At 43.7% G+C, this 27,976-nt stretch overlaps 1 protein-coding gene across 2 annotated transcripts in view; it reads right to left on the bottom strand.

Moving 5' to 3' along the window:
* Positions 1 to 27,976, bottom strand: part of TSNARE1 (t-SNARE domain containing 1) — a 706,722-nt gene that overhangs the window by 227,662 nt on the left and 451,084 nt on the right. For both annotated transcript variants that reach the window (XM_065399459.1, XM_065399458.1), the window contains exon 10: positions 11,161 to 11,233. In XM_065399459.1, coding sequence (XP_065255531.1) covers positions 11,161 to 11,233 — 73 coding nt within the window. The remainder of the gene's footprint in view (positions 1 to 11,160; positions 11,234 to 27,976) is intronic.

The raw sequence follows: 27,976 nt of genomic DNA, 5'->3' as shown, positions 1-27,976 counted from the left end.
GAATTGAGATGCCATAATTTAATGGCCAAATCCTGAGCATCTCAAACAGGTTTTAACCAAGGACCTGACCCGGCAACAGAGGCCTGAGCCTGTGCAGAGATTCACTGAAGTCACTGGTTTCTGACCAAATGGTTCTTTTTTGCATGATCAGTGGAAATGGAGTGAAAACTGCATGATGAGCTCAGGATTTGGCCCAGAAGCCTATGAAATTTGCCTTTATAAGGACAGATGAGAGCTATTATGATTCTGTCTATCTAGCAATCAGCCCAAAGGGTTCACTTACAGTCTTATCTTAATTTTAGTATACTGCTGGAATGACAGATTATTTTCTCCCCCTTTTGTTTTCAGTGCTAGCAGAAAATAATTGCATGAAATCACTCTCACACACACGTTCAAAACCACTACCATCCCGTGCTACCTCTGATCTCTCTTCTGTTGGACACTGTTAAGTCAGCTCATAGTGCCTACGTATTTCAGGAGTCTCTAGCGGTAGATTATCATACAGACAATGGAAAAAAGCATGTCCTTTCCATTTGAAACCATAGAGTTGGGGTGGGAAGAGCACGGTGGTGCCTGAGCATGCTCTTTAGGGCAGAGAAAGCTGTATGGGGCTGGGAGTGTCTCTCTCTTGATGTCTGTACAGCTATGGGAATTTAATCAGTGCTTGGTAAATAGCAATTAACATGTGTGCCCAGCTTCCATGGCTGTCCATATGGGCTTGTCTACACTGGGAAATTACTTTATGCTAAAACACAACTCTGAGGAGTCAAGGTAGATAACAGGATGCTAAATGTGACTTAGCACATAGCATAGACAGGGAATATCAGGTGTAACATTTTGTCAGCTAGTTGTGGTTAGCCCTAAGGTTGATGAAACCTGGTCACGTGCCACATGAGGCACATTGTGCATACGCTAAGAATATCATGACCAGCTGGGACAATGCTAAAGAGGACAGTGCTTGTCTACAGAGATTCTCAGCTGGTATAAGAGTAGCAGCCATGTTAGTCTGTATCCGCAAAAAGAACAGGAGTACTTGTGGCACCATAGTCTCTAAGGTGCCACAAGTACTCCCGTTCTTCTTTCAGCTGGTCTAGTAAGTGCAGCTCCATGGAAGTCAATGGAGCTACAACAGTTTACACGAGCTGATCCTGTCTAATGTTCTGTTACCATAACTCCACAAGGTCGTGCTCTAGTACAGTATAATCTCCCAATGTAGACAAGCCCTGGGAGCAGGGCCGGCTCCAGGCACCAGCGAACGAAGCAGGTGCTTGGGGCGGCCAATGGGAAGGGGCGGCACGTCCGGGTCTTCGGTGGCGGGTCCCTCAGTCCGTCTCGGAGCAAAGGACTTGCTGCCGAATTGCCGCCGAGGAATGAAGCGGCGCGATTGAGCTGCCGCCAAAATGCCGCCGATTGTGGCTTTTTTTTTTCCCTTCGCCGCTTGGGGCGGCAAAAAAGCCTGAGTTGGCCCTGCCTGGGAGTTAGACACATGTACCTGGATTGGAGAGAGGGGACATGACACAAGGTAAATAAGGAAACAAGTGACAATCAGAAACAAGCCATAGCAAGTAACAGGAGACATTCTCATTTCGGGAGCATAAAGCAAGGCAAGATTGCCAGTTTATAGGAGATATATTTAAAGAGGACAGTTAGTCTTTGTCCGATAATGGAACAGCCTTATACAGAAATTCAAAAAAAGTTGAGTAATCTGATTTGTCTAATCAAAGCAAAAGAGCTTGTTGTTTTCTTCCCTAGTGTTACCTAGGATCCCAGGACATTACACCTCTTCTTTCATGAACAGCCGCAATTTAACAGGCCCTTTCCCTAGGGAAATAACTTTTTGAGCATGGAAGAGCAATACAAAATTCTTTAGATTCCATGAGGTTTTTTTCAGAACAACCAGCATCATGCTTTGCAAACACTATATGTTAAATTGTTCCACAATGCAAACACCCAGAGTACAAGGAATCTTTACTGACTGATGGCCTAAATGTTACATACGTAATGGTGTGATGTTACAGAGGAAAAACAAAAAACTGGGCAAGCTGCCTGCCCAGCTGGCAGGTTCCTCTAATGTCCAGAACTCCAGCTTTGCCACGAGTACAAAAGATTTGAGATGAAAGGTCCTAATTAACATTTGCTATAGTAGCTTGCAATCCTAAGGGGCAGGAGGGAAAAAAAAAAAAAAACCTACAGAGCGAGCACTGCATGAAAAATGAGGCACACATAGGTAATGTGGTGGGCTTGTCCTCACTGCTAAAAAAGATGCAATTTTTTACCTTGGGGATACTAACATGTATGAATTATCCCAAGGAAAAAAACATAGTGAAGTCTTTAGTTTTACCGTAAGGTAAACTCGCAAAGTCAGCCCCTGGAAGAGGTATAGAGCTGTTAAACACGTGATTTACCAGGCGGTAACACTGAAGTGCCTGGTCTTCTCTGTGGTTTTACCTCAGGACAGCTCATGTGTGTTAGTTACCCTGAGGTAAAAAATGCACCTTTTTTTAGCAGTGACGACAAGTCCTGTGCAAACTAGTGATTTCCACTGATTTACACACAAGGGAGAGAGTGAGAGAGATGTAGTCTAGGCGTCAAAACACAAACATGGTAGCCAAGAATTACTGGGGCAAGATCATCCAATCAATTATGTGTCCACCACTTCACTGATTTTAATAGGACATCCTGCATGCACACAACAGGATGATCCCAGCTACAATGACTCATTGTGTGGCCTCAGCCAAATCACTTGGGCTGTGATTTGAAAACGGGCCTTAATCCTTCCTATCTCACAGGGGTATTAATCAATGATTATGACATTTTTTGAAGAGAACAACATTACTGAAGTGCTAAACATTGTGATTTGCATTTTATTTTGTTACAGTGATAACCTGTTGTGACAGAGAGCTGGGAAAGAACAGCTGATCCAGCACTCTGGCCACTGCAACTCTAATTAGTTGCTCTAGAGTAGAGCTGATTAAGAAGAACTGGGCCTAATTGATGGATTGGGCTGGGCTGTGGAGAGCTAAAAGGCTAATTAGCCCATTAGGCAGAAGGTAGAAAAGACAGGGGAAGGCGGGGAAGGTGAGAAAGGGAAGCTTTCAGAGTCACAGCCCAGCGGGATCTCCCAGGAGGAAGATCCTTTCCTTGTAATCCCTCCTTGGCTAAGGGAGTTAAGGACTGTAGGGAACTGTAAACAGGGGGCTGAACACCTCTGAGAAAGTGGTGGGGAGAACACTGCAAAATAAACCACATGAGGTGCTTACCAGAAGAAGGTCTCCAACTATTTGTACTTCAAAAGAGACCAGAATGAGACCCTACCCTGTCACACCTCTGCTTAAGGTCACCTGGTGTCTATGATCAACCCATGTTAATGGACGGCAAAATATTCTATGTGAAATTACATAAGTGAAAGTGAATTCCATACTTAACGGCATCTAAGTCAAAGTGCTCGGGGTGGTGGGTTTTTTTCATTTTTTTGTTGCACTGTGTTGAACAGTCACCGGTTATAATAGGACAAAATCAGGGTCCTCACAGTGGCCATTATTAATTGGTTTCACTGGGCAGGTATTTGTGTTAGGGCTGGTTGAAGAACAGGAGAAGGATTTTGCAAACAAATTTAAAATTGCTTCTTTTTGAAGGGTTTGCAATGGGTCCATTCTGTTTTCCAAAACATTGTTCATGACGTTTCTTTAAACAAAATGATACCTATATTTTTATCAAAAAATTTTTCATAAAAATGTCAATAAAAATTTGGTGTGAGACGTGAAAAATGGAACATAAAGTCAAAATGTTCCTTTTTTTGAATAAAGGCCACTTTTCGATGAAAATGCTTTAGTGAGAAAAATTTCAACCAGTTCTAATTTGTACGTAGTACGAATCAAGTCTTGCATCATTCTTTGTGGTCTGTGACTGTGAGGTGCTGAGAATCCTTAACTCAAAGAGCATTTCACAGGACACATCCTGTTTTGCCCCGTGCTGGACTGGGGACTTAGCTCTCATTGATAGATATGGGAGTTCTTCCAGAGTAAAGCTTAAAATGACAGTGTTTGGTCATATCTAAACGTGTGTAAGTCAACCTGCAAAATCAGGTCAATAGAGTATGTAAAATACGTGCTCTCCCAATTTAGAAATGAAGGTAAGTGGATCAGGCTGACTTAACGAGGTGCAATTTGTAGCTCCCTAAGCCATCAAGACCTGGGGGTATTAATCCCCAATGGAGGGCAGCCAGCATCCACATCTCTACCCTATCCAAGGATTTCCCATGGGAGATGGCAGCTCTGATTTCCGCAAAGGGTAACATAAAAGACCCCTGCCAAGGTGTTGTGCCAAATGAGTGAACCCAGCCAGCACTTTTAAAAAATCTGTCTACTGACTCCTTGAAGATCAAAGTGGAGCAGACATTATAACCACCATGAAATGCCACAACCTGCTGCTTGCTGGATTTGCCTTCATCAAGGGCCCTGTGCCCTAGTTTATACCAGCAGAAGTGGGTGTAAAGTAGTGTACTCACATTAACATTACTTTACCTACCTTTAGTCCCAGACAAAGCAGTGATTTGCACTGCTTAGTAAATGACAGATGCCCTTAAAATGTGGTTTGGAAATATTTAAACCTCCATAAAACCTATCCAAATTGTAGAATTATACCATAGTGTCAATAGCTTATCATTTATGCAAAATTCATTTTACATGCATTATCAATCTCAGAATATTTTGCAAGTCCATTCAAGCCTAGAATTATGCCAAAAATAAATAAAAATAAAATCTCAGAGACTCAAATGTATAATCTATCTACTCCTATAACTCAGTGGACTAATCCAAAGGTGTCAACTCTTCCCAGTCAGAGGAAAATATCAAGACAATGTGTCCGATTCATTTACAAAAAAGGTGTGTATGTTTGCTTGTTATTTTGGAAAGGCTGAATTTTGCCTCCAAAGTAAAATCCATGATATTTATGATTTGTCTTTCCCTTGCAATGGTTGGTTTGATTTACTTAACCTATTCATAACATGGTATCCCACACGCTACCCTTCTAAGTCAGAGTGTGACGCCTACCAGCAGAAATAAACCAACAACTCAGCTGGTTGTACATTTATGACCCTTCCAGCTCAATCACAGGATTTCTGGGAGTTCAGAGCACAGCAGTGCAGCTTCCTGATAACAACTTCAGATGAACTGGGCTTCATGTTCACAGCAGCAGAGAATTCTACTGGTGGCAAAAAAAAAAAAAAAAAAAAAAAATCATAAAAAGAAGAGACCCCCGTCCACATCCACGCAGCTAGTTTCTTGTACAAAATTACTTGGCTCATTAGCTGCAACTACACCAACCCAGTCACATTAAGAAGATCAAATACAGAACAGCAGACACATCTTTAGGCATTAGTAAACTTATAAGTCTGTAATCACCCATTACTCTTTTCTTTACAAAACACACACACTGTCTTCCTAACACCATTAGCATTATAAAAAGAATGTGCAAACAATGAGGCGAGAGACAGAAACTCAGAGACATAGACTTTAAAACACAGAGAAATAAAATACAAAGACTCATACATTCCTTGCACCCCCTGCCACTATGGGTGAAATGAGAAGAACAGAGAAGATCAAACTAACCTGTGCCTGCCTCCTGAGAAATATGCTATGGATGGTACTGTTTATAATAAAGCTGTTAGTCATAATTGTGTTGAGAAGAAGACAGAGTAAACTGGCTCCAAAGTATACACTTTTGGTTCAACAGATTCTGAGTTATGTCTTCAAAATAAAATGAAAAATGTGTGCCTCATCTGAAACAGATAAGTAGCAACTTCAGAAAGACTTGGATGCCACTGTGCACAACTTCTGGAGAAGTGGTACCCTGCTCTGACACATAACTCCATGTCTTACCCCAGGAACAGCTAGACATGAAAGAGCCAAGTGAGGATTCTGCAGTGTACAAAGAACCAACGAGTACATAAATATATCCATCAATATAATTGTCTCCTCTGAAATTTAGGAAGTGTTACCAACTGAATGGATATGAATATGTAGACCCCATTCTAATGTACAAAGGTTACCAGAAATGTTAAGTCCAGGTATTCAGGGACCATTCCCAGGATGCATTCATTTTTCAGATGTCCCAACTCAGCCACAGGACAGTTTAGTTAACGATCCAGCTGTCTGATTTTCCAAATTCTCTTGTTTTATTGTATTTGATAGCAGACTCCATCCAGTCTCCAGGGGACTCTTTATAACAAAGAAATTCCTGTGCCACTAAGCCATCAGTCACAGAACATACATGAAGAATCTTCCAAAGTGACCTGAAGAGGCTTGCAGAGGACACGAGTGATGGCTCTTTGTGGTTGATCCCAGGACAGTGTGCCATGACTCTGCAAATGAAGCATCACTCTTTTGAAAAGACATCAGCCTTCAAGTCAAGATGGAAGTACCCAGCTATAGGAAATGATGCTGGCCAAACAGGGCTGGTTCCAGGGGACAGAAGAGGCTATGGTGGTGGCAGGTGCAGGGTGCTCCCACAACCCCCAAAACAAATAATCTCAGTGATCCCACATTTACATCAATACAAACACATTTCCCTTTCACAGAGTCATTTATTAAGACTGGGGGGAAATGACAATGATGTATTCAAACAAATATCAGCCCAGCTCAAGGCCTACATTTATTGACCCAACTGAACAATTTTCTCTATCCCTCAATGTAACAAGAAGATGAACCAACTGCCACATTTCCCCTGTTTCCTGGGCAGGCCTGCATGCTGAAGGCTGGAAGACACCAGGTGTGTGAATTCTCTAAACTATTCAAGCCTCCAAATCAGGCTGCATTACCAAATGTCCTTGTCCTCAGCCTTATTATTCTTAGTCCGAGATGTCCAGACTTCGGGATGTGGTGAAGTGCAATATCAGTATCAACCAAAATCTAAAAACCAGGCAACTCACACTCAGCAACAGGAGAAGGTGGATGGGTGGCAAATGTGGTAATAAGAAATGGAAGAAAAACAGGGGTGAAGAAAGTTCTCATCTTCATGTCATACAGCTTCCCTTCCCTGACAGCAGGTCTTGCTGTGAAAGTTGTGATCTGTACACCTTTAGGTACGACAAAGAGGTAGCTGGAGCTGGTGAATAAAGCATTGAGTTCCTGTGTTTCCTGTGCTGTAGTCTTGGACTGATTGTGTGGATGTACCAGTCTTTGGGTCTCTTGCTCTTTTCAGGAAACAGGTTGGGGGTATGTATGTGCTCTACTTGAGGAATGAGTGTTGGTGGCAAAATGGCCTGATGGGGGGGTGGGAATGGGTAATTGTTATAATCCTAGTAAAATGCTTTCAGAATAATCTGGCGCTCAGCGGTGAGAAATGCGATGAAGCTGTAAGCAGTGAACTTACTTGTGATGTTTGATGTAGGATGGCTTACATAAGGAATTGGCTCTTGCACTGTTTTGGGATACCAAAGACATTGTTTATGTGTATGGGAGAGGAAAGCATCTCCTTCTTCCTGATGGGCATGAGAACAGCAGTATTTTTTCTGTCATGGGTTAAAAAAATGCAACGTGCACATTATTTCAGTCACCTGGACTCCCTCTTGCAACACACATAGCAGACTCCAGAGATGGATAGATGTGTGTTCGCCCAAATCGTGTGCTAATGAGAATGATATTGCCGGCTACGTCGATGATGTCTCCTTCAAATCTGCTAGATGCAGGGCTAGATTCTCCTTGCACTAATACCAATTACACATTGACTTATTGGAATTATTCCTGATTTACACTAGTGTATGTGAGAGGAGAAACCAGCCCATACAGTGTACAACATATTCTTTGACAGAGAATGATGAGTAAATTTTGAGCTGATGAGTACTGTAGAGTGGCTGAATGTGTGTGTGCTTATGTATATGTAAATGTTGCTCTGATAATTGCACCAGTGTAACTTACTTCTCAAGGTGTCAACTCCTTGACCCTCTCCTTGGATGGTTTCAGTGGAGAACGTTTCTGCTACCATTCGCTCCACTGGAGTGAGGACAAGGGACTGTGGTGGCCCTCCTCCAGCTGCAGCTTTCTGATGTTCCCCAAGTTTTTTCCTCACTACCCCACGGAGATCTCGCCATTTGTGTTTCAGATCCCCCATATCCCTCCTGCAATACCCCAGAACGTTGACAGCTTGTAGGATCTTATTCCACACTCTGTGCTTCTTGGCAGGGGTCCCCCTTAAAGCCCCAAAAAGTAGCTGGTAGTGTTTGGTGACCTTCTGCACAAGCACTTCAGTCTCCTGTGGACTAAAATTGGGCTTCCTTGTCTTGGTCCGCGAGTGTTGTCCTTGATGTGGCGTTCCAGCAGTATAGTGTGTGAACATGGTAACATTCCCGCGAGCAGCAGGGTCAGAAGTAGAAGCAACCAACTGAGCAGCAATCGCAGACTCTGGTGTGGAACTTCTCTTGCATGTCAACATGTTGAGGTTGGTTCCTAGAAAGGTACCAAATGCTGGGTATTTATATGTTATTTAATAAGGTAGCGTGTACATTCCAAATGAGGATTTGCGCACCTACCTTATATTGTTTAATACAAAAGCAATGTTTCCCATACCCACGTCTGAATCCTGTTTGAAAATGTAAACTCCCGCCCACTTGCTGATCCATGGCTGTGCAAGCCTGTCACATGTAAGTTGACATCTCAGCTAACACATGGGAAAAGTCCAATGCCACTGAAATTGCTGTCTGCATAACTACAGGAGTTAACTTCATTTCCTTCGTGAGAGCTTGTGCCAGTTATACAAAGGAGCAACCTCTCACAGGTGATCATTCACTGATTACCAATGCTGGAGTGAAACAGGACTGTTAGTGGGGATCCAGTATAGATTTATGGATCATGTCCTGCAATCAGGCAGGGAGGCAGACTAGAAGATCCAGTATCTATATGTATTTGAAACTATTCGGGGTTGCTACTGCCCTGGACTGAAAAGATTTTTGTGCCTGATGCAATGGCAATCAATTTTTTAATGAATCAGGCTCATCGCTATTGTGATCCTCAGTTACACGTTCATTGAACCACTAAAACAGAGGAAAATGCTGCTACTGGGAACACAGATCACAATTCTTAGGGATGGTGATATATGTACAGAAAATGCAAAATGTCAGAGCTGCATCCTCAAGGATTCTGCATTTTTCCTCCTTCATTCATTCCGCCCATCCCTTGCATGGCAACAAACTTCCCTCCCCTTTAAGAAGGACTGTGGTCATGTTGACTCAGAAGCTAGCTAACTTGGTAGCTAGGTGAGCTACAGAAGGTTCATTGAAAGAACACGGGTCTCCTCCCAGGGGTGAGCACAAACTGCCTTTCTATTGCTCCCAGCAAGCCCAGGGCAGGCACGAGTGAGTGTGAGATCTGATCGTGTATCATGGACACAACAGTATGTTTTGCTGGCCAGCCTGATACTCCCCCACTAAGTATTTTTTTTTATTTAAATGAGGAGACACAGTTGCAGAACTTTCATCTCATGTGTATAACAGGCAGAAATTAAAACCCTGGATGTGGTGAGAACTCCCCCTTATCATCAATGCTGAATTTTCACTGTGGGTGTTTCAACTCTCTTTACCTTCTGATTCCTCTCACTTGTGTGTAACATAAACGTCAAAAGATAAACAGTGGGAACTTACAGCAACTGAGTAGGGAGATATCTTGACTGGCTGATTGACTGAAAAGCTACTCAGAAAGAAAGAAAAAGGTTAACAGTGCTACTGGAAAAAGAATGCCTCCTATATAAAAGCAGTAAAAGCATGATGCTGGTTTAAAGACAAAAGGTCCTACTTTCTACAGCTTTTTGTTTTCTCCCAGGCAAGTTAATATCGGGGCCACTTCCACCGCATGGGTAACGGTTTAAAAAATAAATCTAGCCGCAAGGAACGTGGTGACAAGGGTCATGAAACTAACTGATGTATGTTGTCATGTCCCTCGAGGCATTAACATCTGATATGACTCCTGAAGCCCAAGCGGATTCAGAAGTTATCTGTGCACAAACAGAGCTGTCAAACAAGCACGAGCTCAAAAATGAAGTGCTGCAGATGTGATCTTGATTTTGCTCTGTGTCTGTGAACGAACAGTCTGTGTGATGGCACTTGCACATTTCTGTTTGGATGGACAGGTCTGCAGCTTAATGGACGCTTGCCAAAGACTGTGTGCTTGGCAAGGAAACAGTGTGATCAATAGTCGGACTGGAAGTATTCCTCCTTTTATGATTTCTCTCTTAGGGTCTGGTCCAACTCCCACTGACTTCTAGGAGAGCTGCAAGTGCTCAGCGTCTTTGCAAATCAGGCTTCTTTTATAGTTAGGTCGCTAAACATGGATTTAAGAGTCTCACTTAGGCACTCAGGAAATTTTGGCAATTGTTTAAGGCACTGGATAGTTCATTTTATCTCATACCTGCTGTAAAACAAGAGGGAGAGAAACATATCTGACCCTTCCTTCCCTTAGCTGTAACAGGAGATGGTCATGAAGGAGCTGAGGGGACAGGACATTTTAAAAGATCTGGATCTCCTATATTTTGCCTCCATTTCTTCCCACTGGTCACCACTCCCTGTCAATGATGCGCTTGATGCTGGAGAACAAACAGTCAATGACTAGGCATTTCCTCTGTTCCCCTGCGTTCCACCAATGCACTAGCATGCTGTCTCACTACGGTCCAAAACCCTGCCAGCGGGGGAGCAAGGAGGGGTCAGGCTCTGGACATATGTTTGGACCGTGTGTGTGTCAGAATATTATGGCTCAAGCTCTATTAAGCAGAATCAAGCTATACATTTTTCTGCAGCGACAATAATTTTTCATTCCAATTCCAGAGGAAGATTAACAATGTCTTCCCATTCTAGTTATGGGTATGTCTTCCCCACTCTACATCCAACAGCCAATGGATTGTTCTTCCTGTGAAATCTATTTTTATGCTACCACCACCAGTAACTATCCCAAATATCACAGAGGACAGCTTTTCAAATCCAAGGAGATTTCCATGGACAAAATCCCCTCTAGTACAAGACGAATGGTCTCAGTGGCAACTCAGTTGTCTTAAGCAGCCCTGGCATTGGGATCATTTTGGCCCCTAAAACTCTTTTGTAGGTGAGTTGCCACCTCAGATCTGAATGGCAAAATCAGATAATAAAGTACATACCTTAACACTAATGGTGATACCTACCTATTGTGTCGCCTTGTTCATAAACCATGGAGGCCAGGTCTTTAATGATCTGGTTTACATCCAACATGTCACTCTGAAAAGGTGAAAGGTCACAGTTAATGATCAACAGATACATCAAAACCCAAAAGAGTTGCCCAGTTTCTCAATCTTGGAAACATATTTTTTCTTCTGCATAGAACAGTGATGACCAAATATTCTCACTATACCTTAAAAGGGCCCTTAAACAACACCATAATTTGTTGCACTTCAGTTACCAAACTTTGCACCTGAACCAATTGAGTTGCCATGTAAAAGGAGGAGGTCGAAAAATTAGACTACCCAGCTGCTTAGAATAACTGTGCAGCACTAAAGAACAAAAACCAGTCCTCCCCTATCTCTAAGGAGCTGTGTTTGAGGGATACCATTCATCTAGGACAGCGGATTCTTCTGTACTAACTAAGGGTATGTCTACACTACAGGATTAATTCGAATTTATATAATTCGAATTTAGGAAACCGATTTTATAAATTCGAATGTATTCGGCCACACTAGGCACCATTAATTCGGTGGTGTGCGTCCAAGCTACCATAGTAGCATCGATTTCCAGAGCGTTGCATTGTGGGTAGCTTTTACATAGCTATCCCATAGTTCCCGCAGTCTCCACCCCCCTTGGAATTCTGGGTTGAGACCCCAGTGCATGATGGGGCAAAAAACATTGTCGCAGGTAGTTCTGGGTACAGCCTCCCCCTCCCTCCCTGAAAGCAACGGCAGACAACCATTTCGCGCCTTTTTTCCTGAGTGAACTCTGCAGACTCCATTCTGCATCAAGCATGGATCCCGTTGTGCTCCAGAACGCAGTCTTGAACATTATAAACACCTCGCGCTTTCTCGTGGAGTTTATGCTTACACAGGACCAGAAAAAAGAGGCGAGGAGGAGGAGGAGGCGGCGATTGCAGCGCAGCGACCAGCGTGATGAGGACATGGACACGGACACAGAATTCTCTGAGACCGCGGGCCCCGGTGCTTTGGAGATTATGATGTTAATGGGCCAGGTTATAGGCTTTGAACGCCGATTCTGGGCCCGGGAAACAAGCACAGACTGGTGGGACCGCATAGTGTTGCAGGTGTGGGACGATTCCCAGTGGCTGAGAAACTTTCGCATGCGTAAGGGCACTTTCATGGAACTTTGTGACTTGCTTTCCCCTGCCCTGAAGCGCCAGAATACCAAGATGAGAGCAGCCCTCACAGTTGAGAAGCGAGTGGCGATAGCCCTGTGGAAGCTTGCAACGCCAGACAGCTACCGGTCAGTCGGGAATCAATTTGGAGTGGGCAAATCTACTGTGGGGGCTGCTGTGATGCAAGTAGCCAAAGCAATCACGGAGGTGCTGCTACGAAAGGTAGTGACTCTGGGAAATGTGCAGGTCATAGTGGATGGCTTTGCTGCAATGGGATTCCCTAACTGTGGTGGGGCAATAGATGGAACCCATATTCCTATCTTGGCACCGGAGCACCAGGGTACCCAGTACATAAACCGCAAGGGGTACTTCTCAATGGTGCTGCAAGCACTTGTGGATCACAAGGGACGTTTCACCAACATCCATGTGGGCTGGCCGGGAAGGGTTCATGACGCTCGCGTCTTCAGGAACACCAATCTGTTTAAACGGCTGCAGCAAGGGACTTACTTTCCGGACCAGAAAATAACCGTGGGGGATGTTGAAATGCCAATTGTTATTCTTGGGGACCCAGCCTACCCCTTAATGCCATGGCTCATGAAGCCATACACAGGCAGCCTGGACAGGAGTCAGGAGTTGTTCAACTACAGGCTGAGCAAGTGCAGAATGGTGGTAGAATGTGCATTTGGCCGTTTAAAAGGTCGCTGGCGATCCTTATTGACTCGCTCAGACCTCAGCCAAACCAATATCCCCATTGTTATTACTGCTTGCTGTGTGCTTCACAATCTCTGTGAGAGCAAGGGGGAGACCTTTATGGCAGGGTGGGAGGCTGAGGCAAATCGCCTGGCTGCTGATTACTCGCAGCCAGACACCAGGGCGATTAGAAGAGCACACGATGAAGCGCTGCGCATTAGGGAAGCTTTGAAAACCAGTTTCATGACTGGCCAGGCTACAGTGTGAAATTTATGTTTGTTTATCCTTCCTGAAAACCCGCCCCCTTTATTGACTCATTCTCTGTAAGGAACCCACCCTCCCCCTTCCCCCAGCTTGCTTTCAAAGGAAATAAAGTCACCATTGTTTAAAAATCATTTATTCTTTATGAATTGATTATAAAAAGAGGGAGAGAACCTGAGTGGGGTTTGGGAGGAGGATCAGCGGGAAGGAAAAGCCCAGTAAAAAAAGGTTAAGAAAATGGCAGCCTTTTGCTTGGGCTGTCCACTGGGGTGGAATGGGAGGGTGTACGGAGCCTCCCCCCCCGTGTTCTTACACATCTGGGTGGGGAGGCTATGGAAAATGGTGAGGAGGTAGGGGGGTTATACAGGGGCTGTAGCGGCACAGAACCTGAGTGGGGTTTGGGAGGAGGATCAGCGGGAAGGAAAAGCCCAGTAAAAAAAGGTTAAAAAAATGGCAGCCTTTTGCTTGGGCTGTCCACTGGGGTGGAATGGGAGGGTGTACGGAGCCTCCCCCCCCGTGTTCTTACACGTCTGGGTGTGGAGGCTATGGAACATGGTGAGGAGGTAGGGGGGTTATACAGGGGCTGTAGCGGCACTCGGTTCTCCAGCAGCCGTTCCTGAAGCTCCACCAGACGCCGGAGCATGTCTGTTTGCTCACGCAGCAGCCCCAGCGTTGCTTCCCGACTCCTCTGATCTTCCTGCCGCCACCTCTCATCTCGAGCGTCTCTCCTCTCCTCACGTTGGTCCCTTCTGTCCTCACGTTGGTCCCTCATGTCCTCACGTTGGTCCCTCCTGTCCTCACGGTCACTGGCTTCTTTCCTATACTTGCAAACCGTCTCCTTCCACTCATTCAGATGAGCTCTTTCATTCCTGGTGGATTGCATGATTTCGGAAAACATCTCTTCTCTCGTTTTTTTTTTACGACGCCTTATCTGGGATAGCCTTCGGGAAGGAGGAGGGAGGCTTGAAACATTTGCACCTGCTGGAGGGAGTGAAAAAAGGAGAGAATTTTTTTAAAAGATACATTTTTCAGAACAATGCTTATACTCTTTCACGGTGTATACTATTCACATTACATAGCACATGTGATTTCTGTGCAAGGTCGCATTTTGCCTCTTAATATTGAGTGCCTGTGGCTTTGCTGCTAGAGATCACAGACGCAGGTCGGGGCAACAGAATTCACCTTGCATGCTGCCATGGTAAGCCACTGTCTTTAGGCTTCTGCGCCCTGCTTTCCCACATACCAAGCAAAGCCCGTTGTGCTGCAGTTTTCCTGTTAGCTTGTTTTCTGCTGCTGAAGGTTAACACCCCCCCCCCCCCATCCAATTCTCTGGGATGAGTGCTTTATCCCTCCCCCCACCGCCTGGCTGGTATCAGGGAAGATCCCTGCAGGAACCAAACTAACACCCCCCCCCCCCACCCGCCATGAATTCTCTGGGATGAGTGCTTTATCCCTCCCCCCACCGCGTGGCTGGTATCAGGGAAGATCCCTGCAGGAACCAAACTAACACCCCCCCCCCCCCACCCGCCATGAATTCTCTGGGATGAGTGCTTTATCCCTCCCCCCACCGCCTGGCTGGTATCAGGGAACATCCCTGCAGGAACCAAACTAACACCCCCCCCCCCCACCCGCCATGAATTCTCTGGGATGAGTGCTTTCTCCCTCCCCCCACCGCGTGGCTGGTATCAGGGAAGATCCCTGCAGGAACCAAACTAACACCCCCCCCCCACCCGCCATGAATTCTCTGGGATGAGTGCTTTATCCCTCCCCCCACCGCCTGGCTGGTATCAGGGAAGATCCCTGCTAGCAAAACGCGAAAAGCTCTGGGCCAATCCTCCCCCCCCCCCCTTGCACTTGGCTAAATGCAGGGAAGGATTTCTTTTCAGCCACAGGCAAACAGCCCAGTAGGAACGGCCACCTCAGTCCCCTTAATTAAATTCCCTTATTTCAACCAGGTTACCCTAAGCGATATCACTCTCCTGAGGATTACACAGCAAGATAAAGAACGGATGTTGCTTGAATGCCAGCAAACACTGGGACCATACGCTGCCAGGCTCTGTCAGGCAATGATACCAGATTACTTGCTACTAGCATGGCGTGGTCAAGTGTCCTACCATGGAGGACGGAATAAGGCTGCACTGCCCAGAAACCTTGTGGCAAGGCTTTTGGAGTACCTCCAGGAGAGCTTCATGGAGATGTCCCTGGAGGATTTCCGCTCCATCCCCAGACATGTTAACAGACTTTTCCAGTAGCTGTACTGGCTGCGAATGCATCCCAAGTGCTCAGGGCAAATTAATCATTAAAAATGCTTGCTTTTAAACCATGTTTTATATTTTAAAAGGTAAACTCACCTGAGGTCCCTTCCATGGGGTCATGGTCTTGGGTGCTGGCTTGGGAGGCTTGGGAGGGTACTTCAGTCAGGGTGAGAAACAGTTCCTGGCTGTTGGGGAGAACGGAGAGCTGGGTGTTCTCTGCCAGCTCGTCCTCCTCCTCCTCCTCTTCCCCTTCCGCGGAATCATCAGGTGTCCCTGATGAGATTATCCCCAGCTCGGAATCCACAGTCAGAGGTGGGGTAGTGGTGGCGGCCCCCCCTAGAAATGCATTTAGCTCAGCGTAGAAGCGGCATGTCCGCGGCTCTGACCCGGAGCGACCGTTTGCCTCCTTTGCTTTTTGATAGGCTTGTCTGAGCTCCTTGACTTTCACGCGGCACTGATCTGTGTCCCTATTGTGGCCTCTCTCCATCATGCCCTTGGAAATTTTTTCATAAGTTTTGGCATTTCGTCTTTTCGAACGCAGTTCAGCTAGCACTGAATCCTCTCCCCATATAGAGATCAAATCCAGTACCTCCTGTACGGTCCATGCTGGTGCTCTTTTTCGATTATCAGCCTGCATGGTTACCTGTGCTGATGAGCTCTCTGTGGTCACCTGTGCTCTCCACGCTGTGCAAACAGGAAATGAAATTCAAATGTTCCCGGGGCTTTTCCTGTCCACCTGGCCAGTGCATGCGAGTTCAGATTGCTGGCCAGAGCGGTCACAATGGTGCACTGTGGGATAGCTCCTGGAGGCCAATAACATCGAATTGCGGCCACACTAACGCTAATTCGAATTGACAAATTCGATTTTGGCGCTACTCCGCTCGTCGGGGTGGAGTACAGAAATCGAATTAAAGGGCCCTTTAATTCGAATTAAATGGCTTCGTTGTGTGGACGGTTCCAGAGTTAATTCGAATTAAAGCCACTAAATCCGAATTAAAGGTGTAGTGTAGACCAGGCATAAGTTCTCTCAGTGTTGCGTGCTTGTGGTGAAATACCATTATTAAGTGAATGGAGAGCTGATAGAAAGAATGTCAGATTTTGAAATCTCTTTATCTTTAGGTCAGTTAGGGCAAAGCTATGTGATGAGTGGATCTATTTACACCTCTTCAAAGTGTCAAATAATTAACTAGTTAAAGCAACAGTAACTCCTTTGAATTAAAAAACAGCAACTGCAATATTGTTTCTAAATTAGAGCCTGTAACAAACTAGCATATAAGAACATCATCAGATCTTAGCTTCATGTAACTCTGGCTCTCAGAAGGATGATTAATCTGTAAATGGGATAATACTGAATACAATAGAGAAAAGGCTCCTATTAGCATACCAGAAAAGGACACTCGGACAGAACTTGTTGCTATAACTTTTGAATTTTTATAGCGCCTTTCATGCAGAAAGATCCGACTTTGCTTCACTATCTATCTTAGGACACAAAAACATTATGCTGAGTGTGAGTGAAGGCTGCTCAGTGTATAACAGAACTATCGCAACATTTTAATACAGATGCCACCATAATATAGCACTTCTGATACATAGATAAATCGGGGGGATGAGGAGGAGGGGAATTAACCAATTGATGCCAAATACAATGCATAGCACCAGAGCGAGAGCAAACCCTTACTCCTGTGTGAAGTATCACTGGATCATTAATGTCCATACGGAACAGACCATCTCTCAGGACATGATCCACGCATGGTAACCACTTTTGCCAGTATTCACTTTCCTTTGCTCCGCAGAGAGGTGCATTGGCATAAGGCATATAGGAGAGCAACCCTAGTTGACTGTAAATCCCAGGGGAGGAGCACCTTGTTGATTCTACTGGGGCACTGAGGGGAAAAACACACATACATATTCCCCACAACACATGTGGGAACACTCTCATGGAGAAGTGTAGTTTCTCTCTGCCCTCAGACTCATCCCACGTGTTTTCTCACAGGAGATGATTTCCTCCCCCAACTTTTAAAATCGCTTTTAAGAGACTCCCTCCCACAGTTAACTGAACAGTAGGCTATTCACCTACTTTAAGCCTGCTGGGAGTAGAATCTGTGGTGCAAAGGAGTCTAAATGTCCCCAACCTGATGGTCAGACAACTAAACTATCCCCTTTGATTAATTTATAAATGGTTCCAAGTGTATCTACATTTGTTTTTGAAATTTATTATGTAATTGTGAGTAGAACAGTACTTAATTATATAATGCAGTCGAATCTCATTAATTTGTAATGAAGCCTGGGAGAACCATTGTGAATTACTGAATATGGCAAATTTCCGAGCAAGTGAACAAATACGAGAAACAAAAGCTAAAACACCAAAGGATAGGGTAATGCATCACAAAATGCACTGTGCTCGCTTCCTTGTCAAGTGCAGTCTAGCTTTAATTATGTATGAGAATATTCATAACTAGTAAATGTTCTGCGGAATATTTTATAAAAGTAATGAAGTTTAAGTAACACGAGATCACACTCTAACACTATGGTAGTAAATCATTGCCAAGAAGGCAGGTGCCACTGTAGTTTTTCTATGGGGAGTGAGGATTAGCAAAGTGTGAAAGAAAGAGATTGCACATGGGGATGGGGGTGAAGCAACATTCACATAGGTCTCTTGGGACTAAATACATCCCAGTTAAAACTTGGTTTTCGTGAGTTGAACCAGAGAGGATTTCACCTGTCTTTCAGTCTGTCTGTCCCAGCAATGGAATGGAATCACCATAGCATCTGTGTACTGATGTTTGCATCAGTAGCTACATTTGGTTTCATGGTGACTATTTGGCTATAATGCAAAATACATCCCTGCAGTAATTACACTGAAGTCAATGACACACAAGTGAACAAACTTTGTTTCAGAAGGATCAAATGACATACCGCCCAAACTGATCCTCAAAAGCTAATTAAATTGCATATATTGTTGTGATACTTGCACATTAAACTCAGTATATTACAGTATAAACAAAAAGAGAAGAACTACAGAGATAATGTATTAAACATTGTTAGTCACACACTGTACTGCTTGCTGCCTATCATACCCAATTATTTATTAGAGCAAAATAGACTTCCCCCCCTGCCCTGTGAGTCCAATATCTCCCTTTCAAATGTCCATAACAATGCTTGAAGATATTGCTACACATCAGTGCAGCAGAGAAGGTACCATGGACACCAGAAGGTAAAAGGCTAGCAAGGAAATGAACTTAGAAATTGTTGACTATGGTATTAAAAAGCAAAACAGAGCAAGTTGCAAAGTGGTGAGTACAGAATAATATAACCCACAGCATGGAATTTGTTGAATAATTTAACCAGTCACTGCAAAGTGTCCAAGTAACTGAAATATGTTAGCAAACAAAAAACAACTTTTCAGAACAGACAATATCTGAGAGTTACATTCTCAGAGCTTCCTGCCAGGAATCAGTACATCATGATGAACCACTGAACTTTCCTGTCACTGGGAGTTTGCCTGTAAAATGAAAGTACTTCTGTTTTCCAAGTTTCTACATATTATGCATGTTTCACAATGGAATATAGTGTCTCACAAATCCCCTTCACTTCATAGAAACAAGTAACCCTTGATTTACTAGAGCTTGCTATTGTTTCACATATTCTATGCCTGGTGGTGGTGGTGCTGGGTGGTTGGTGATGGTGGTTGTTGTTGTTTTGTTATAGGGCCTAGCAGTCATGGTCATGGACCAGGACTCCATTGTGCTAGATGCTGGACAAACACAGACCAAAAGGACAGTCACTGCTCCAAAGAGATTACAATCTAAGTATAAGACAAGAGAAACAGCTGGATACAGACAGAGCAACAGAGTACTAGGAAACACAGAGACCACACACTCATGTATGTAGGTCCACGTATATTTAAACACACGCTTCTCTCTTAAGTGGATTAACATTACAGGACGTTGCAGAGGAAGCATGTGTTAAGGAGGGATTGAAATGAAGAGAAGATAGCCAATTGAAGGCTGATCCAAAGTCTACTGAAGTCAATGGAAAGACTGCCACTGACTTCACTTGGCAATGAATCAGGCTCTTAGTGCAAAAGGAAAGAAAAGGCATTCCATGTGAAAAAGCCAGCACAAAAAGTGGAAGGAGGCCAAACCGGGAGAAGGATACAGATGACGTGCCAACCAGAATGACTTGTGTGGATAGGGAGGAGGACAAAAGGAGATCTGAGATGTATGCAGAGATGAAATTGTGTCGCAGCTTGAAGGTGAGGATGATAAGCTTTAGTGAGCAAGAGGAAGTCAGCGTGGAGAATCTGAGAAGGGAATTACATGGTCAGACTGGTGGGAGAAGATGAAGATTTTTAGCCGGCAAGGTGCTCGGTGCCTCTGGAAAGCACTGAGTGCTTGCCATCTGCCAAATGATTTCAGTGGGAGTTGTGAGCGCTCTGCACCTTGAATGACCGGGCCCTTTATACTGTGTGTAGACTACACAGAGGAAGAGAGGCAAACAGATGTGGCAAGGCGGGGGAGGGGGGACACAAAAGGGATGGTTGCAGTAGCTGAGATAGAAGATGACCAAGGCAAACGTAATATATGCATAATTTGCATGATCTGTAAATATTGTTTAACGCTCTCACACTGCAAGGAACACAAACAAGCTGCATTAGACCTATCATACATATAGAGAGGGAAGAACAACAAGCAAAAAAAAAAACATCCTAGAAAATCACCAGGCTCAGATGGTTTTACAGGGATAATTGACAAATTCTTTTAAGAACTATTAACTCCCCGGTTAACTAGAACGTTACACCTCCCAACAGAAGGCTCATTTTAACATGCCCACATTTTCAGCATTCCTAAAGCCAAAAAGAGGACAGCCTGGATCATAAATCCTACCAGCCCATTTCAGCACAGAACATACATTTCAAACATATTCACAAAAACAGCAATGAAAATGTTAGCTCCTCTGACAGCCATTCTCATTCCTAAAGGTGTCAAGGTTTAGCAAGGGGGCAAACATTTACATTTGTCCCCACATGTAATTTTACTCTCAGGACACTCTAAATTCCAGCCACAAGAACAATGCTAAATAAACAAGAGGTGACTTCATTTGCATTCCAAAGGGACAGGCCAGGGATGCCCTCACTGTCCCTTCTCATTCACTTCTGGCCACATCCTGCAGTTCTTGATCGATATTGACTTAATCCTTTTTCAGGGAAGTGTCCCACAGACATCAAAGGGAGTTTGCCTGAGTAGGGAGAGAATAAAAAACTGAGTAGAGAACTCAGGGTTTGTCCCTTTAGAGGGAGAACCTCTAGTCTTAAACAAATTGGATAGAGGAATCGAAATTAACTACTAAATTAATCATATCTGCGTATGCAGATCATGTAGGGTTCTATATGCAAACTCCTGGGTCTGCCCTGCCAGTCATTTGATGAATGATCAACAAGGGCTGTTATAAAATGAACTGGAAGCAGACAGAGATATTGGGGTAGGATCTCAAAGGGGTAAAACACAGCATATCTTTGTGCATGTCAATACAGGGACGCAACCCAGGAAATATCCAAAATGTATTACCCTTGGGGTAGCCCCCCCACAGCACCCTCCCAGGGCCAAGGCAAATGTAACCATTGGGGAACACCCACTCCAGGTGCCCAACATGTGTTATAATAGGGAAGCACCGTTCACGGTGCCCAGTGTGCATTACTCTCAGGAGCACATTCCTCCCACTGTCCAGACTGTGTAGCACACCGAAAAGAGAAGAAGGATGGACATTTCTCAGTGTTTAAACTCAAACATAGTGAAAACCCTCCCCCCACTCCTTTCTGAGGGGGGCAGGGAGAAGGGACATAGAAAGGCAGAGATCTTCTTTGATGCTAGATGGACAAAAACTAAATCTCACCCGCAACAGTCTTTCAAGGAAATATTTTTCTCTTGTCTACAGCTGGGGAGAAAAAATGACATCCTATAAATCAAACTGAGCCAGGCTAAGCAACAACAGACCAGCTGAAAATTGTTTCGAGGGCAGAAGCTATCCAGAACAGCAATTACAGCCTGAGTTAGACCTCCTCTGGGACTGCTCAACAACCAGCACGGGGAGTTTCTTTCTCCTTCTCTCACTCTATTTTGTTGTCTTAATGGTCAGTGCCATCTTGGGAAGTGATGGCACCATGCTGAATAATTAAAATAGCTCTGTTGAGCGTCATCATCTCAGCCCCTAAGCTGACTGGGGACAGCAGGCTCCAGGAGCACTACAGAGACACTGTGCTTGACAGCAGGAGCTGAGTGGATGGGTTTTGGAAGGCGTGATGTCTAGCTCTTATCAGACCAATGTGATGCCATTAAGTAGAGCCTCTGAACAGGCAGGGATAGAGAGGAAGGATGCTGGAAACCTCTCCCTGTTAACATGCTTCATTTATTAGGGCCTAGGTAAGAAATAATACAGTAATATGGCAGTCCATCTCTGGTCCAGGCAGTGGAGTGAATTCAGATGTGGTGAAAGGTGCTGGACTGATGGCTTGGAACACCAAAGCCCTTTATTTATTGAAAAAAGAGGCAGGAACAGTACGTGCTTTCTCCTCACTACTCCCTGGGAATATGATGTGATGGGTTGGATCACAGAAACCCCCTTGGGAGCTGCCACCCGATGTGCAAAGACTACCCCCCTGCTTCTGTTTTCCCTGCCAGCTCAGGACTCCAGCACCCTGTCTTGCTGAGCCAGACACTCCCGTCTGCTCCAACACAGACCCAGGGTCTGAATCACTTGTCCCAAAGCTGCAAATTTACCTGAAAACAGCTCACAAAAGTGTGCTTGTCCTTAGCACTCAGATGCCCAACTCCCAATGGGGTTTAAACCCAAATAAAGCCGTTTTACCCTGTATAAAGCTTATACAGGGTAAACTCATAAATTGTTCGTCCTCTATAACACTGATAGAGAGATATGCACAGTTGTTTGCTCCCCCAGGTATTAATACATACTCTGAGTAAATTACTAAATAAAAAGTGATTTTATTAAATACAGAAAATAGGATTTAAGTGGTTCCAAGTGGTAACAGACAGAACAAAGTAAGTCACCAAGCAAAATAAAATAAAATGTGCAAATCTATGTCTAATCAAACTGAATACAGATAATCTCACCCTCAGAGATGCTTCAGTAAGTTTTTTCTCAGGTTGGACACCTTCCAGGCCTGGGCACAATTCTTTCCCCTGGTACAGCTCTTGTTCCAGCTCAGGTGATAGATAGGGGATTCTTCATGATGGCCCCTCTTCCCCCTTTGTTCTGTTCCACCCCTTTATATATCTTTTGCACTTTTGCATAAGGCGGGAACCCTTTGTCCCTCTGGGTTTCCACCCCTCCCCTCACTGGAAAAGCACCAGGTTAAAGATGGATTCCAGTTCAGGTGACATGATCACATGTCACTGCAAGACTTCATTGCCCACTTGCCAGCACACACATATACAGGAAGACTCACAGGTAAACACAGCCATCTACGGATAATGGTCCTTGTTAATGGGAGTCATCAAGATTCCAAACCATCATTAATGGCCCACACTTTACATAATTACAATAGGCCCTCAGAGTTATATTTCATATTTCTAGTTTCAGATACAAGAGTGGTACATTTATACAAATCGGATGATCACACTCAGTAGATTATAAGCTTTGTAATGATACCTTACAAGAGACCTTTTGCATGAAGCATATCCCAGTTACGTTATATTCACTTATTACCATATTTTTCTAAAACTATCCCAGTTACGTTATATTCACTTATTACCATATTTTTATAAAACCATATAGACTGCACAACGTCACACATGGTTCAGTACTGAGGTAGAGGCTAAAAGGGCAATTTAGTCACCAGAGACCAGTGGTTCTCAAACTAGGGCTGCCGTTTGTTCAGGGAAAGCCCCTGGTGGGCCGGGCCGGTTTGTTTACCTGCCGCGTCCGCAGGTTCAGCCAATCGCGGCTCCCATTGGCCACGGTTCACCACTCCAGGCCAATGGGGGCTGCAGGAAGCGGCGCGGGCCGAGGGACGTGCTCAATTTTTTTTCAAAACAAACCATTTTAACATTTTGTTTTGAATCAACATTCAAACCATTTCGTTTGATCTGAATGATTTTTTTTTTTTTTTAATTTCTGATTTTTCATTTTGGTAAGGAAAACTTCATTTTGGTACTAAACTAACTGATTCGTTTCCCATATTTTTCAGTTCGGACAAAAAACCAACAAAAATAAAATGATTCAGTCAGCTCTACTTATGAGTAGTTATTTAATATCTTTTATCTACTTCTTATACACACACACAAAACACTGAATTTTCCAAATTGTCCCCTCAGCTAAAATTATATGCAACCTTGGGTTCGTACTACCTTTACTCTTTTTTTATGTTCTGGATGCCCTATTGTGTTTGGACCCTATTTAGATTATAGACTCTTTGGGACAGGGATTTTCTTTCATTGTAAGCGTGTACAGCACCCAATACACTGAGGCTGTGATCTGGATTGGCACCACTGTAACTTTGCACTTTTAAAGCATCTTCCATCAGACAATCTCACAAGACCACCCCTTCCAGTGTGTGTGTGTGTGTGTGTGTGTGTGTGTGTGTGTGTGTGTGTGTGTGTGTGTGCGCAAAACTTGTTTTTCTCCCTCCCCCCGACCTCCCTCCAAAAGAACCTCACCCAAGATGTTAGATAAAGGGTTGAGGCTTGGCAGATTACAGAGATAGAAATGCAGTCTAATTCTGTCTGAACCAACACAGTGCAGAACGGTTATCTCAGCCCCCATTCCCCTCTAAACACTACATTTCAAGATAAGCGTGAACACTGAAATGTTCTGATAACAGACAAATAAACAAAAAGAATTGCTTTTCCTTGCTTCTTTTTGACAACAAAAGCCGCATTTGATTCCATTTTATCTTCAAAGCAATGGAATGATAGTTTGGTATCAGGGAGAGGAGAGCAAGGAACGGCTTGCATCAGAAAATAGAGAAACGATATTCTTGCGCAGGGAACCAAAAAATTACCCGACTCTGTCAAGGGGTAGAACAAATTGAACAATGTTTCAAAAGTCTTCTGTGATGCATGGCAGAGCATGTGTTTCCTAATTAGGTACAAACATCCCTTACCCACACACACCCCATTCCAAATGCTCACCCAGCCAAAAATGGGGAGCTGCTGGCAGTGAGGGAAAAGGTGAAGATCTGCACACAAAGTAAATGACGGAGGAAGGTGTTTCATTACTCTCCTGAGTACAAGCGATAATGTCGGCTCTGCTCTCTGACAGTGATAATGCCACAATTCTTATTTCCTTTCGCTCAGCATCTGATGTTGCTGCACTTTGTTAGTCCAGATGACTGAGGCCTCTGGGACTTTGCAATTCATATTGGTAAGAAATAATGTCAAAAATGCATTAGGCTGGTCACACCTAATATTTATAGCTTGTGAATTTATTCATGTATGTACTTATTTTTACTGTGATAAGGCACGAAAACACGCACACACTCCAAACCGAATGGTGTGATCCCCAGAAGATGAGGTTTTCTGCTACTTTGCCACCACAAAAAATAAACACCTCCCCGCCCCAGCACACAGACACAGAGTTTGAAGGAAGAATGTACTTGTGTTTGAGAAAGTGGCCTGGAAATCTAGATATGTGGGTTCTATTCCCACCTCTGCCATAGATTTCCTGTGTGATCTTGGGCAATGCACCTGTCTCAGTTCTCCAGGTGTCAGAGAGCTGTTGTGAGGCTAAATTGACATTTGGAAAGTGTTCAGAGGCTATCATAAGGGCTACAGGAAAAAAAAAAAAGAAGAAATAAAATTAAACACAAATAAGCAAGCACATGACATGGTAGCATCTGCATTATGGATACAAAAATGTCATTTATACAAAACATTTCCCTGATGGACTGGATTCATTGAAAAATAGACATTAGAGCTCATGATAGGCGACTGAACATAGAATCCACAGAAAAATTAGAGCAGACACAGCTGTAACACAAACTTCACCCCACAATTATTCACCATCCCTGACCTGGAAGAGTACTTCTATGGGTAAGAGAGTAACTCAGTCTTCATGGCCCATTCAACCCTTGGCCTCTCTGCAGAGCCCAATAACAAGTACTCCAATTAGTTGAAATTGTGATGGGTTGGTTTATGATGTGGATGCCTGTGCACTAGGAACTATTAGACCATAGTGCCTAGTTATTTTAGAGAGGTTTCTGAACAGCTCCAGTGAGCCATGGGCCTGTTAAGCAACAAATTACTGAAAGCAAGTTATGTCGGTTCATGTGATATCCTATGAAAAATGCTTTTAACTGGGAATAACTATATCAATGAGATGACATAGCTTGAACTCCTTGGGACCATTTACTCATTTACAAAAGAAAAGGGCTTCAAATACTGTCAGCTACAGTTGTTTTGTTGTTTTTTTTGTAGCTGCTTAGAAGAAGAAAATCTACTGTGTACTAAGTAATCAAGGACATGGAAATCCATAACCAAAACCTGAGCTGAATATCTCACACACTTGCCTTTTCTGCTATATACCTCAGATTCTGGTGTGTAAACTAATACAGGTATTGAGGGAAGTAGCAGTAATCTATCAAACTGACTGATCCCAGCCCCAGGAAACAGAAGTTTATTGCAGGCAGTATGTTCTTATCTTCAAAAAATAGAAACTGTGCAAAGATTATGACAAAAAGCTAAGCAGTCTGCACTCTTTATACACTTTGTTTGCAGCACTATTAATTCCGCACTCTGGATTTATTTCCATGAGGGTCATTTAACTGGAAAAATATGAAGGATAAATTCATTTTCTTTTTAGGAGTGTTCTGGGAAACTGAGCAATTAGTGTAATCTTAAACTGTCAATTGCCATTCAATTATTTTACTTAAATATGATACTGAATGCAAAGTGTGATCTGCAGTTATCAAGTACAGGGCTCATTTGGGGGGGTGGAGGGACGGTGAGAGAACCAGAGAGACCTGGCAATGTAACAACTAGGAATCTTTCATTGCTAGGTTGCCAGTTCAAATCCTTCTCACTAAGGAATGTAATGGGCAGCAGGTTTAAAACAAATAAAAGGAAGTTCTTCTTCACACAGCGCACAGTCAACTTGTGGAACTCCTTGCCTGAGGAGGTTGTGAAGGTTAGGACTATAACAGGGTTTAAAAGAGAACCGGATAAATTCATGGAGGTTAAGTCCATTAATGGCTATTAGCCAGGATGGGTAAGGAATGGTGTCCCTAGCCTCTGTTTGTCAGAGGGAGGTGATGGATGGCAGGAGAGAGATCACCTGATCATTACCTGTTAGGTTCACTCCCTCTGGAGCACCTGGCACTGGCCACTGTCAGTAGACAGGATACTGGGCTGGATGGACCTTTGGTCTGACCCAGTATGGCCGTTCTTATGTTCTTAGCTGAAAGTCGTTAGCATCAGCTGAATGGTGGCTCGTGTGTGTGAAATAATGTTATGGGTTCAGATCGTAGTGAGGTCTGCATCACCCAATGCCAACTGGCACCTGTGCTAGCAGTGTAATCCAAGGCATTCAATGGATACAGGTGATTTACAAATTCCAGCCATCCACCATGGATTGAATGGATCTGAAGTAATAACCACCCATGCACTGTAGAGGCGACTTTCCAAGCTGGGGTTGGAGCACAGTGGTGGCGAAGTTTGCATCATACTGTTGGCAAGCAAGTACTCAGGGACCATCTTTTTTGTTTGTGTTTGTACAGCACCTAGCACAATGAGGCCCTGGTGCTATGGTAAACCAAATACTAAATAACAACAACTACTCCAGTTTCCAGGACAGGTCACAATTCAGGAATTTTCACCGGCACTAAATTAATTAAAATAACTTGAAAAAGAAAACAAACAAAAAAGACAATCTGCCTCATGTCAACCATTTTATATCAGTTCAGCATCATTGTTTAATTCTGCGTTAGCTACTCTAATTATACGGTTAGATGAGATGTTCTTTACAATTAACTAACACATTAACGACCAACCCCTGGACAACCTTACTAGAAATGACTCTGTGTGTGTTTTAAATAAGGGTTTGTGTTTCCAGTAGTAGAAAATCAAACATCTTTAAAGATTGAGCCAGCTAACAAAAAAAATATGACCTGCAGCCTTCTAGGCAGTATAAGACTTGGAGTGCTTCCAGTGTTGGTTGCATGGTGAAATTACTCTTTCAGGAGGAAGCTAAGGCTAGAACTTGTGTATATTTTTCATTCTAAACTTTTGATGAGAAATGGCTTTTGGCAAAATGGAAATGTCCACAGAAAATGTCTGATTTCCATGAAATTTTTCAAGTTTTCATCCAAAAATCAACCCCCCCAAATTTAGAGATTTTCAGTGGTTTATTTATTTGTGGATAAACACCTGAAAACCTTTGAAGAAAAGTTTCAAAAGAAACCTTTTTTTTTTTTTGCTTTTTTTCCCACCAACATTTTTGTAGAAA

This window comes from Emys orbicularis, chromosome 2, assembly GCF_028017835.1.
Source record: "Emys orbicularis isolate rEmyOrb1 chromosome 2, rEmyOrb1.hap1, whole genome shotgun sequence".
In the NCBI taxonomy this organism is placed as follows: domain Eukaryota; kingdom Metazoa; phylum Chordata; order Testudines; family Emydidae; genus Emys; species Emys orbicularis.
The sequence above is the reverse complement of the archived record's forward strand: the minus strand, read 5'-3'. Positions and strand labels throughout refer to the sequence as shown.